This window comes from Musca autumnalis, unplaced genomic scaffold (assembly GCF_047663935.1).
Source record: "Musca autumnalis isolate F117 unplaced genomic scaffold, ASM4766393v1 scaffold_5, whole genome shotgun sequence".
NCBI classification, from domain to species: Eukaryota; Metazoa; Arthropoda; class Insecta; order Diptera; family Muscidae; genus Musca; species Musca autumnalis.
The window spans coordinates 93,336,499-93,348,839 of NW_027412088.1; the positions used below are offsets into that span (position 1 = coordinate 93,336,499).

The 12,341-nt window shown below is 37.7% G+C and overlaps 1 protein-coding gene across 1 annotated transcript; it reads right to left on the bottom strand.

Annotated features, from left to right (window-relative positions):
- Positions 1-1,945: 1,945 nt before the first annotated feature.
- Positions 1,946-9,812, bottom strand: LOC141406743 (uncharacterized). The gene is made up of 4 exons (XM_073992714.1): positions 9,572-9,812; positions 2,454-2,590; positions 2,214-2,373; positions 1,946-2,149 (listed from the first exon to the last, which is right to left on the bottom strand). The coding sequence occupies exons 1-4, from the start codon at positions 9,738-9,740 to the stop codon at positions 2,031-2,033; spliced, it is 585 nt and encodes a 194-aa protein (XP_073848815.1). The 5' UTR covers positions 9,741-9,812; the 3' UTR covers positions 1,946-2,030.
- Between the last annotated feature and the right edge of the window lie 2,529 nt (positions 9,813-12,341).

The following is a 12,341-nucleotide window of genomic DNA, read 5'->3' on the forward strand; positions in this document are numbered from 1 at the left end:
CAGTATGCGCGTTGGGTCCACAGGGGGTCCACCTATGCTGACAATACCCTCCTTCAAACTAACAGTCGCTATTCGGCATACTTCCCACTAAGACCACTTAGTTTGTAGGGGGCAGCTCTACCGAACTGCGTGTGTTTGGGAGGTTCCTCGTCACCTGGGAACACAACGTCACCCAGACGATCTTCAATTAGCAGCCATAGATGGTTGCTGATCCTGCCATCAGATTTTTCGATGACTTCTACTGGAAGTTCATCTGATGCCATTGGTTTGCCTGTCTTCTGTCCAGGTTTTATTTGGGGTTGATTGAGAGGGGCGCTGAATCACCATTGCTCCCAATTTGACCTTTGGAGGCTATCGGGGTCGATGTTGGTGTTGAACCCAGGTTGGCCTCTGCGGTCATCGGGATGAGTGAAAGCTTATTAATTCAAGCTTATTATTCAAACTTGTTCACCACCTTGAGATTAAACCTGACCAATTTGATGGGCGAGAGTTCCCTGCCAGTGAAGTAGTCAGAAATGGATGTCGGCAACATGGGGGGGGGCGGGACTAGCTTCATCGGCTGCGGCCGAAGGCCGGTTTGCTGGTACATCCGATAGTATTGGCTTCAAGAAGTTATGTTTGTCCGCTAAGGTCGAGGCCAGATTATCGTCGACTACAGTCACAGCTTTCGTCATCCGATAAGCGCTTCTCAGTCCTAGCAGAAGCACTACCCTGGCTGAGGATCAGGGCCAGCGTCTGTTCCAATAGGGCAAGAAGTTGCCGGCTTTGTTCAGTTAGACCTTGAAAACTTCAACATAGGGTACAATTTGTCCGTCCCACGCGAAACTACTTCCCGTCAACCGTAGTCTATGGGCGTTGCGATGTTATTGTCATGTTCAGATTTTGGTTATTTACTTAGTTTTTGCTTAATCTTCTCAGGTAATCTTCTACAGAGAAATTGCATGTCTTCTTTCCAGCCACTTGTTTCCTTAATCTCAGTTTTACCATTGCTAAAGACTGCTTTCAATCGAGCATAATTGCTTATCAATCCTGCCCCAAGCGGTGGATTAAAGCGAAAAAGTGTTCAACTGTTGGGAAGTAAGTACCTATAGAAAAGGGCCAATATAGTCCGTTTTTAAAATGAATTTTATTTTGAGATTCATTCCCTTCTTATTATGGCCCTTTTTAGCCGATAGCCGTAATCGCTACACCCTTTTCAGATGTAATTCGAATCATCTTAGTTGTAATTCAAGAATTCAATTTGTAATTCGAATTATTCTATTTGTAATTCGAAACATTTTATTTGTATTTCGAAAAACCAAATATAAAACCAATGGGACCAACAATATTGTAATTTTTTTTGTTCGAATAATTCGAATTACAAATAGAATAATTCGAATCCCAAATGGAATAATTGGAACTATAAATGGAATGTTTCGAATTATATGTGAAAATGGTGTAGTGCTAATTGTAATAAATATTTAAATAAATAGGCTTTTGGGCCTTTTTATTAGGCTATTATGTCAAGAAGCATGGAGTTGCCCACGAAAAACATAATATCGCTGAAAACAGGATCATCAGGAGTATGTACCATCGGTTTAAATTTCATAACTATAAACCTAAAAGCTGAGAGTATTAAAAGGCATTAACGGCTTTGCGGCGAAATTTTGTGAACCTTAGAGGGGCGCTACCCAAAGGAGTGGGCCGGTGTCCATCTTAGAACTTTATATAAGATTCGCTCTCGCATTTACCCTCGTTAGCCTAAAGGTTGAGGGTATCAATAACTAATTGTAAAAAATTGGAACTATTGATACAATTGTTACGGCTTATCAGGCTTAAATGTTGATGTTAATGTAGTGCGTTGCCTTTCGGTGTTGCTCTGAAGCATTTGCGAGGTAGTTAAAACTAGATGACTTAGCTCAAGTATAAGCTCAGCAAAAAAGTATTTAAGAAGTTATGTTTGCAACGCGAAACTCTTATTTGAATTCAAAACTTTTATTTCAGTAATAAATTTGTTTGTGATGACATTCTTATATCTCCTTTGTTGATGCTTATATCTCGAAAGCATCATCAGTTGATTTATATAATGCCTTATAGCGGGTTATGTTGAGACCATTGCAAAGTTTTTTGTAAAACTTATAAACTGGATAGCCAATTATCAAGATGAAACCTATTTCAAAGAAGAAATAACCAATTAGAATACTTCTCTAAACTTGATTATAGTTTATACTTACCCAAAATTACTAAAGCATCTAAAAGATTTGTAACGGTACCTTCCATGGTTACATTTTGTTCGAGAATATCTTCAACACATGAATATATGGTCCATGATAGCAAAGACAATAAAACAAATAAATTTGACCACAGCCATGGGACCATAAAGCGATGACGTTGCTTCGAGAAAAATAGGAACAAAAAAAAGAAACAAAAAATATTAGGAAATAGATTTTCATTAGTTTTTTTGTTGTGCTTACCACAGAAATGCCGATTAGCAAGAGCAACGATGAAACTAACATTACAATGCTAATTGTTAAAATGCCAATTGTTGTTGGTTTATCCAGTTCAGATAATAAACGAAACAATTTTTCGACATCTTTTTCAACAACATCACCTAAAATGAAACAAAAATAACTATTTTAAGATTATTGTTTTACACAAGTTACAGATAACCGATTTGGAATTAATATTATATTCAACGTACGTACACTAGGGTGATACGTTTTTTTCAACCTCATATCCTTGTATCATATTTTAATTAGTTTTTATTTATTATTAGATTAAATCTTAAATATAGGGTGATTCGATAAAAAACACTCTGTACATGAACATACACTATACGCATGTCCGTTTGCTTGCTATTTCTTACTGGAAGATATATTTGTCCAGTAAAATCTAGCAGGTTCTTAATGAAGGAAAGTCGAGATTTTGTATTAGAAATTTGTTGAGATGAGATCCTTTAACATATGGAAATAATTGTTTCTAAATATCGAGCAGTCAGACAAAGTTAGTCAGATGTTAGAAAATTGTACATTTAATAAAACAAAATTAGTTTGCTATCAAGGTGACGTAGGGTTGAAAGATACCAAGCAACGGTCCAAACTGCTTTTAATATGGCAAAGCCCAGGACTTATGTTTGTCCCTCTTTCATCTCACGTGGACACAGACCTCTACTTGGCGTGACCTACCTTCAACACCCGTTATAGACAGTGAGCTAAGATGTGTCGCGCGTTCACCCGTAAGAACGACAGACACATGGATTGGGCGTTGGGATAGTAACCAAAATCAACATACTATAAAACAAGTAAAAAAGTATCAGTCGGCTTTGCCGACATAGATATATCCCCAGCCTGTGTGGATTGAAATACTTTTTTCAAAAAAAAAAAATAAACTTATGTATTTAGGGGGTTTTCAAAATTTTGGGCGTATGTACCGACAAAAGTATGGATAGGATTTAAGCTCAAAAATTTGCGGGGATATCGATAGATAGAGCTTTTTTTTATCACACAAGCCTACGTAAAACATAATATCGATGTAAACAGGGCCACTAGGAAAACCTTCGGTAAAAATGTCCAATAGGATCCTCGAACAAACCATTAACAACACAAACATTTTGAACATTTGTGAGGGTGGTACCGCAAGGCTTGGAAAGATAGGGCCCAAATTTGAACATAAACAAAGTTTCGACAATATTTAGAGATCCAAAGTTTGGACCAAATCGGTTGCTACGTCTATGAGAAATCGCGCGTACCATTTTAGCGAACCTTTGCGGGGAGGAACGGGAAGGAGTGGTTATAGGTCCACATTCGAATTTCATCAAATATTCGAAGAAATATTACAATATCCAAAGTGTGGACGAGAGCAGTATTCGGTTCGACCTCTCCAGCCACTGCATATGTTGCCATAGGGGTTTTTTACAACTTTCGGGCTGTTTTCTCAAGAAGTATGGACTTGCCTCTGAAAAAACTTTTACTATCGTAATTGAGGCAGCGAATGCAAGTTGCTTCAACAAAAACTAAAGTGATTCGAGAGCAGGTCTTAAAGTGAATTTATCCAAAATTTTGTGTGGGAGGTACCCAAAGGAGTGGACAATTATAGTCCATATTCGAACCTGATCTATATCTGGTAAATATATTAGGATATGTATGGTATTGACCAAATCGGTCGCTCCCATCAAGAGTTATCGTGCGCACAATTTTTCCGAACATTTTTGAACTTTTGTGGGGGAGGTACTGGAAGGAGTGGACCGATACAAAACATCTTCGAACTTAAACTAAGTTTGGACAAAATATTATGAAAGCCAAATATTGGACCGAATCGGTTGGTCCGTTCGAGAGACAGACAGACGGACATGGCTAAATCAACTCCAAATTGTCTGGAACACATTTCGTCCAAACATACTTGGGGTCTAAAACCATTATTTCGATGAGGCACATTTTGCCCGTATGAAAGTGTATATACCCTCGTTGGCATAAATGCTGAGGGTATAAAAACAAGTAAGAACGGCTTTTAGTTCGGCTGGGCCGAACTTGTTATACTCTCTACCATGAGTAGAATTTAAGTAAAATGGAACAATTAGTTTCCTTTCGTTTATGAAGAAGACATAATACCAAAGTTCAGCCACTTCTGTAAAACAATGTGGCTAACCTTCAAAATACCGAAATTCGGGAGGTACCGTTCTATGGGGGCTATATAAAATCAAAGATCTATACCCACAAATTTCTGGCGTAAAATTTTCAGACACAAAGAAGACTAAATTTGCTAACTTTGCTGATAATTCTTTTCTGGAATATTTGGTAACGCCATGAACGACTAAATAACAAATTTCAGTAATTTCGATGGGATATTGACGTCACATCATTCACAATTCCGAAAATCGAGAGGTATCGTTCTATGGGATCAATATCGAAACGTGGGTGAGGTAGGGGATGGGAGATACCAAGGAACGTTCCTGACCGGCTTTAACATGGCAAGGCCCAGGATTTATCTTGGTCCCTCTTACATCTCAAGTGGACCTTGACCTCCACGTGGTGTCACTTGGGGAACTGCCTTTAACACCTGCTTTACAAAACACTGATACTACCTGTGCTGATGTATGGTTCAGAAACATGGAAGTGCTTGGTGTGTTTGAGAGAAAAATTCTTCGAAAGATCTACGGACCAATCTGCGTTGACGGTGAACGGAGACGTCTCAATCAATATAACGGAACACAGTTTTTAGTGCATATTAAGGGACTAAAGAGGTATTTTCGAAGCCCTCATAAATGGGTACCATAAAATATGAAGTGTTTTTACGTCTTTGTCTACATTTCTTATTTCATTAGGCTAAAATCTTCCAATATTTTCAATTATTAGTTAAGCTAATATTTGGCAATAAATTATAAAGTTAGATCAATCTCTTAATGTAGCTGCCATATAAGAGTATTTCCCGATTTTATGTATTTCGAGGATCTTGACAACAATTTTAGTATATTTTTCTGCAAATTAGAATTTATAGTTTTGAGTGTCTAAGAATTCATCGTGGGAAAAATTTTGGATATAGGTCAGTGTTTTCGTATAGCCCCAATATAAAGGTACAGTAAAATTTTGGGCTTTTTTTTTGAAAATTTTAGCTATATATTGAAACTAAAGTTGCTTAAATTGTTAATCGTGAGCTAACATGTGCCGCGCGTTCACCCATAAGAACGTTAAAAAATTGGGTTTGCGCGTCGGGTTAGTAACCCTCCCCTAGAAAAAACAGTCTACTATGAAAAAAACGAAAGAAAAGAAAAACAACCCCCTCTAAAGCTGACGAACCCCGCCAACGGTTTAAGGACCATGATCTGCGAATCTGCACCTGGAATGTTCGCACTCTTTATAGATAAGGTGCAGTTTACGCATTGGTACTGCCATACAGGAAATACTATGGAACGGAAAAGGCGTCACAACAACACCTAAAGGTGACGCACTGTATTATAGCTGCAAAATTCTTGAACATCAGAAGACAAGGACGAACAGACTAAAGATGTATTTGCCGAGCGCTTAGAAGAAACTTATGACCATTGCCCTGCCCATGACATTAAAATTATTCTAGGCGATTTTAATGCCAAAATTGGAAAGGAGAATATCTTTGACCCAACAGTCGGGAAATTCAGTCTCCACAGTGAAACATCAGACAATGGTATGAGGCTGATAGACTTTGCAGCTGCAAAAAATATGGGAGTTAGCAGTACCAGATCAAAGAATAAGTAATCAAATTAATCATGTTGTGATAGATGGAAGACATTCATCGAGCGTATTGGATGTACGATCGTTCCGAGATGCAAACATAGACTCGGACCACTACCTTGATGCAGCAAAGGTACCTACCAGATTAAACGTAGCAAATAAAGTACGAACATACACAACACGGAAGTTGGACATCGGTAAGCTGCAATCACAACAAATAGTCACAGCATATTCCACCCAACTAGCCCAATTGCTTAATGAAAGGACTCCTCGTCCCGATAACATATCAGCACAATGGCAAAATATTGCCCACTCCATGCAAACAGCCGCAAAATCCATACTTGGATACCAGAGACCTCCACCAAGGAATCCATGGTATGACCAGGAGTGTCGTGCTGCTACCGAAGAGAAAAATGCGGCATATAGGGCTACTTTACAATCACTAGCAACGCGTAGCGCACGAGAGAGGTATCGGGAGAAAAGGACAGAGGAGAAACGTCTTTTCCGAAAGAAAAAGAGAGAGATGGAAAAACAAGAATGAACAAATCCAGATGTACAGGAGACAGAATGAAGTCCGAAAATTCTACCAAAGAGTGAAACATCAAACTGATGGCTTTGGAACTGGCACATCCTCCTGTAGAGACCAGCAAGGTAATCTGGTAACTGATACAGATAGTGTGCTAAGGATATGGAAAGAGCATTTTTCCAACCTGTTGGTATCCAATAGTAGCGGAGTCGACGAAGATACTACAGATCCAATCCCAGAAGATGGTATTGAAGGTATACCACCCGGCCAAGATGAGGTAAAGCTAGTTAGCACCATCTGGCAGGAAGAACGAGTACCCGACGATTGGAACCTGAGTATCCTGTGCCTCGTCCACAAGAAAGGAGATAAGACTGTATGCTCTAACTATAGGCGCATAAGTCTACTCCCGATTGCCTACAAGATCGTGTCAGGGATATTGTTCGAACGACTGAAGCCTATGGTCAACGAGATAATTGGGCTATACCCTGCGGCAAATCCTGGTGAAGACCCAAGGGATGCAGATCGCCACCTACCACCTTGTTGTCGATTATAAAGCAGCCTTCGACAGCCCACTACGTTCAAAGGTATTGCAAGCCATGTCTGAATTTGGTATCCCCGCAAAGCGCACCCGGCTTTGTAAAATGACTTTAACTGACACGAGATCCTCAATTAAAATAGGAAAGAACCTCTCCGAAGAGTTTTGTACCAAAAGATGTTTCAGGCAAGGAGACAGCGTTTCGTGTGATCTCTTCAACATCCTGCTGGAAAAGGTTATACGAGAGGAAAACGTCAAAAGAAGTGGCACAATCTACACCAATTGCCACATGTTACTTGCTTATGTTGATGATATTGACATCAGGGGACAATCAGTAAAAGATTTAACTGATACCTTTATGAAGGTCGAACGAGAATCAGCTAAAGTGGGTCTGGCGGTAAACGGTGGGAAGACCAAGATGATGGTGTCGACGCGCAATGCGTCCATTGAGCTCAGACCAACTGTTGAAGTTGGTTCCTATAATTTTGAGGTAGTAAAAGACTTCGTTTACCTCGGCACCTCCGTAAACACAACAAACGACATCAGTTGTGAAATAAAAAGAATTGTATTGGCCAACAGATGCTACTTTGGTTTAAGTAAGCAGTTTAAAAGCAAAGCCACATCTCGTCAAACAAAAATAACGCTCTACAAAACCCTGATACTACCCGTGCTGATGTATGGCTCCGAAGCCTGGGTACTTGCGCAAGCAGACATGGCAGTGCTTGGTGTGTTTGAGAGAGAAATTCTTCGAAAGATCTACGGGCCAAACTGCGTTGACGGTGAATATCGACCACGAGCTGTATCTGATATACAACGACATCAATATAGTTTAACGTGTCAAGATGCAACGATTACGTTGACTAGGCCATATCATAAGAATGAGCGATGATGAACACGCTAAAAAGACGTATAAATACGAGCCGCTTGGCGGTGCACGCAAAATTGGCAGGCCAAGGAATAGGTGGCGCAAACAAGTGGATAAAGATATGGAAAGGCGCGGTATTCCAGAAAGCGAAGCAATAAGCAGAGAGAAATGGAGATCTTTTCTTAGTTCGACCTATGGAACTAATGTTCTGTAATGGGCCAGCTAAGTAAGTAAGTAAGTATTTGTTTGCACCCAAACATATAATTTGTTTGCAGGACTCAAACATATATTATGTTTGGGACTGATTGCAAACATATGTATGTTTGCTGCAAAATATGTTTGGGACATACGTTAGAGAGGCTTTTTTTCCTCCGTGTACCAATACGACCATTGACTTGGCCCCTAGTACACCTTCCATTTGTAAGCCCATATATTGTATGATGCAGCTGACTATCACAAAGCGTGGATGAACTGTACGTAGACATTTCACATTATCTGTAGTACCGATCAGATGTTAGGTTCCATGTCTGAAAAGAGTTTTTGGCGTTCTTTGACATTACGATGCCAACTACGCTCTCACCACAATTTTCTTTACCACTGTATAGTAAGCACATTAGTGTGGTTTTAAAAAATCGATGTCGGATTTTTTATGCGGCACACCCCTAAAGTGTTTAGTTTTGTTAGATTTTAAGATTGCCAAAGTTTGAGTACAATCGGGCCTCAAAGTTCCCATGGTCCCTATATATAGCTATTATTAAAATCTGTCCTGATTTTCAAATTTTTTGTAGAATTACTTGTTTAGCCACAGAAATGAACTGGCAAAACTTTTTCTTCGATTGCACAATAATAATGTGGCCTTTAGAGCGATTTCGTAAAAATTCGCCTTTGACTCCATACAAATTACTATGGAAACTTTGAGGCCCCAGTGGGGGCCAGTCTAAAGCACATACTTGCCATTTTCTGTGGGAATTTCGCCAATTCACCTCTCAAATTTCACCTCATTTGGACTAGGCCTAAGACATCGAACCATTTGATTTTTGAGTGGGGAAAGTATTGTTCACAAAGTGTTGCTTCCCAAAGTGTTCCTACATTCCATTGTATGTCTTATTTCGTGTACCAATTGTCGTTGAAATAATCCCTTTGTTTTCCATTATATTGAAAGAATTTGTTCTTCCGCTGGGATTCGTACCTTGGACCACTCTATGTGTATGTATGTATGTCCCGCTGAAAGAACCAGACATAAATGACCCTATTTTTTAACATTGGCATGATGTTGTTAGCGTCGACAAAGCATGACATGGCTGGTTTCTTTTACTTCAGTGTTTAAATGAAGAAACAAGTGAAATGTGCAGAGGTTTTTGTACACCATTCAGGAACTCTCAATATCTACTTACACAACAAAAAGTTTTCTTATAAACAAGATTTACGTTTTATTTTTTAGTTATAGTTTACATTATACCAACCTATAACTTTGTACATTGTTCTGCCTTCTGCTATTTCGTATTCTTTTATTTCGGATCTGACTTCATGTACCATCAAATGTCGACCAAGAAGAATGCAGATGGCCACACTGACAACCAAATAAAGGTATCCCACCAAAATGCTTAACGTCCTGTGACTTAAGCAGCCCATTTTTTCGATTCGATTCTGTAAGTATTTTAATATATTTCTTTTTCAAAAGAAATTCAAAATTCGATCAGAAAGCTTCAGATTATTTTAATATACTAAAGAAACATCAACAAATGAGAGCAATTGTTCCCACATCATAAACAATGTGTATTTATCAGTAAACACAAGCATGTGGCGATAAGTTTGGTCAGGCCGAATTAAATGTGCTCTTCACTATGGTGAACGATTTAATTTACGATTATTTCTCTGGAGGTTCTTGTTATTATCGCAAATAGAATTAACAAGAACAACGTTCGAGAGTAAGAAGGGCAAGCTGGTAATTTGAATGCAACGCCTCTATTTCGATTTTATGAATGAATACCAGGGAAACACATCGCATTTATTCTACCAGAAGCAAGGACAGTTAGTCTCCAAATATTGCCCGCATAACGAGAAACGCATAACCATGAAATAAGCACTTTAGAGTTTCAGTTCTGAAAAATTGCGGAGAACATTATTTGGAAGATTTTTGCAAAAAGTTGAATGTTCGGCTCCCAATAGTTTAACTGACTCCGACCAGAATTCCTGAAATTATATCAAATTGTCTATATTTTTTGATTTTGATACCCTAGATGGAAATTTCTTATGTGATATGTTAAACGGATAAGTTCTACTAGCTTAGGGCTACAATATTGCTAAAGACAGCAAGACCTAATTCCCATTCGTTTCTAAGATAATAAATGCAAACAATTTTGTTTTAGCCGGTTTAGATGAATCCATAAAATCCGAACTGGATCTGACGGGACAAAACCCAGTCAGGGTTTTTGTAGTCTCAATATTTACTTTCAAAAAATGCATACTAGAAGTTTTTTTGCATGTTCAGTGTTGCATAGTGTTATAGTAAACCAGAGATAGGCTGAAAGACAACGATTGAGGCAACAATAAACGGAAGAACATAGCGATGCACATGTACAGTATGCAAAGTTCATTAAAAATTGAATAACATCGTTATTAATTCCATATTTTATGTGCAACTATGAAACAATTGATGGGAATTACTATAACAAAGAAAGATTTCAGAATAACAAAACAAATTTTTAATTTATTCCGTATTGTAGGTACACACAAAAAAAATCGGCCTCTCTAACATATGTCCCAAACATATTTTGCAGCAAACATATATATGTTTGCAACAGTCCCAAACATAATATATGTTTGGGTGGAAACAAATATATGTTTGGGTGCAAACATATATATGTTTGGGTGCAAAGATATTTATGTTTGGGTGCAAAGATATATATGTTTGGGTGCAAACAAAGATATGTTTGGGTGGAAACAATTTTATGTTTGGGTGCAAACATTTTATATGTTTGGGTGCAAAAAAATACAAACCCAAAAGGCACAAAAAAAAAAACAAACACATGCACCAGTGGGCGCTTACTGAGAGCAAGGGAGCGTAAAATTCAATGTAAAACACTTTAAAATGTGTGCTCACTTGCTCTCAGTAAGAGCTCACTGGCTATCTCTATAGTATACACACAAATGTTCTGGTTTTTTATTAAAAGGCAAAAGAACAACAAACACATAGGTACATACAAAATTCCAAAGAAATACATAACACACTTTAATAAAAGAAAAACTGATTGAAATAATTTGTAGTCACACTTTTAAAAAGCAAAAAATATATAGAAACGTAGTTGAACGCTTCTCCATGGTTGTGAAATAAAACAAATTGTCCTCTTAGTTGAAATCATCAGCGGGGAATCGGCACCTAGAATCAAATGATTATGTAATGTAATAAATAAATATGGATATGCCATATTTCAAATATACATAAGTATGTATGTAATTACCAAAATTAAATGCGATTTCTTCCTTGTCCAATAAAATAATTCCATTCAACTTTCCGATTCAATTATAAAATGTATTGGGCTTTTAATTTACTAAAAACACAATTTCTTTAAGAAAACACAAAACACTGATTTATTCACTCACTTTACCGTCTTGACTCTACAAAGGCAACTAAAACACTGAAGAAAGAAAAAACATATAATTCATATCATTTCTTCTTTTCTTCTTCGTTGGTTAACAACAACAAAACAAGAAACACACGAGTTTGACGCATACATGCCACCAAAGCCCCCTTCTTCGCTACTACGTCTTCTATTATACAATACACACAACTCTTTATTATAAAGCAGCATTCCACAGCCGCGAGAGCACTGTTATTACTCTCGTTGACAAACATCCTCTCTCCACCCATGAAAAAAATGTTCTAACATAAAAAGTATGTTTTACCCAAACATATCAAATTGATATATGTTACAAAATGTTGCAAACATATATTTGTTTGGACCCAAACATATTATGTTTGGATCCAAACATATATTTGTTTGCAACCGGTCCCAAACATATATTTGTTTGGATCCAAACATATTTCTAACATAAATTTTTCTGCGTGTATAGATCGTACACCTATAAGTACTATATCTTTGGGGTTTTTAAGAATTTTTAAAAAAAACCGCCAATTTCTGTTCATTTCTTCTTTTAGAATGCCTCTGCTATAGAAATATGTAAAAATAACGATAATTTTATTAAAAATTTTGCATTAATAAAAAGTCGGAC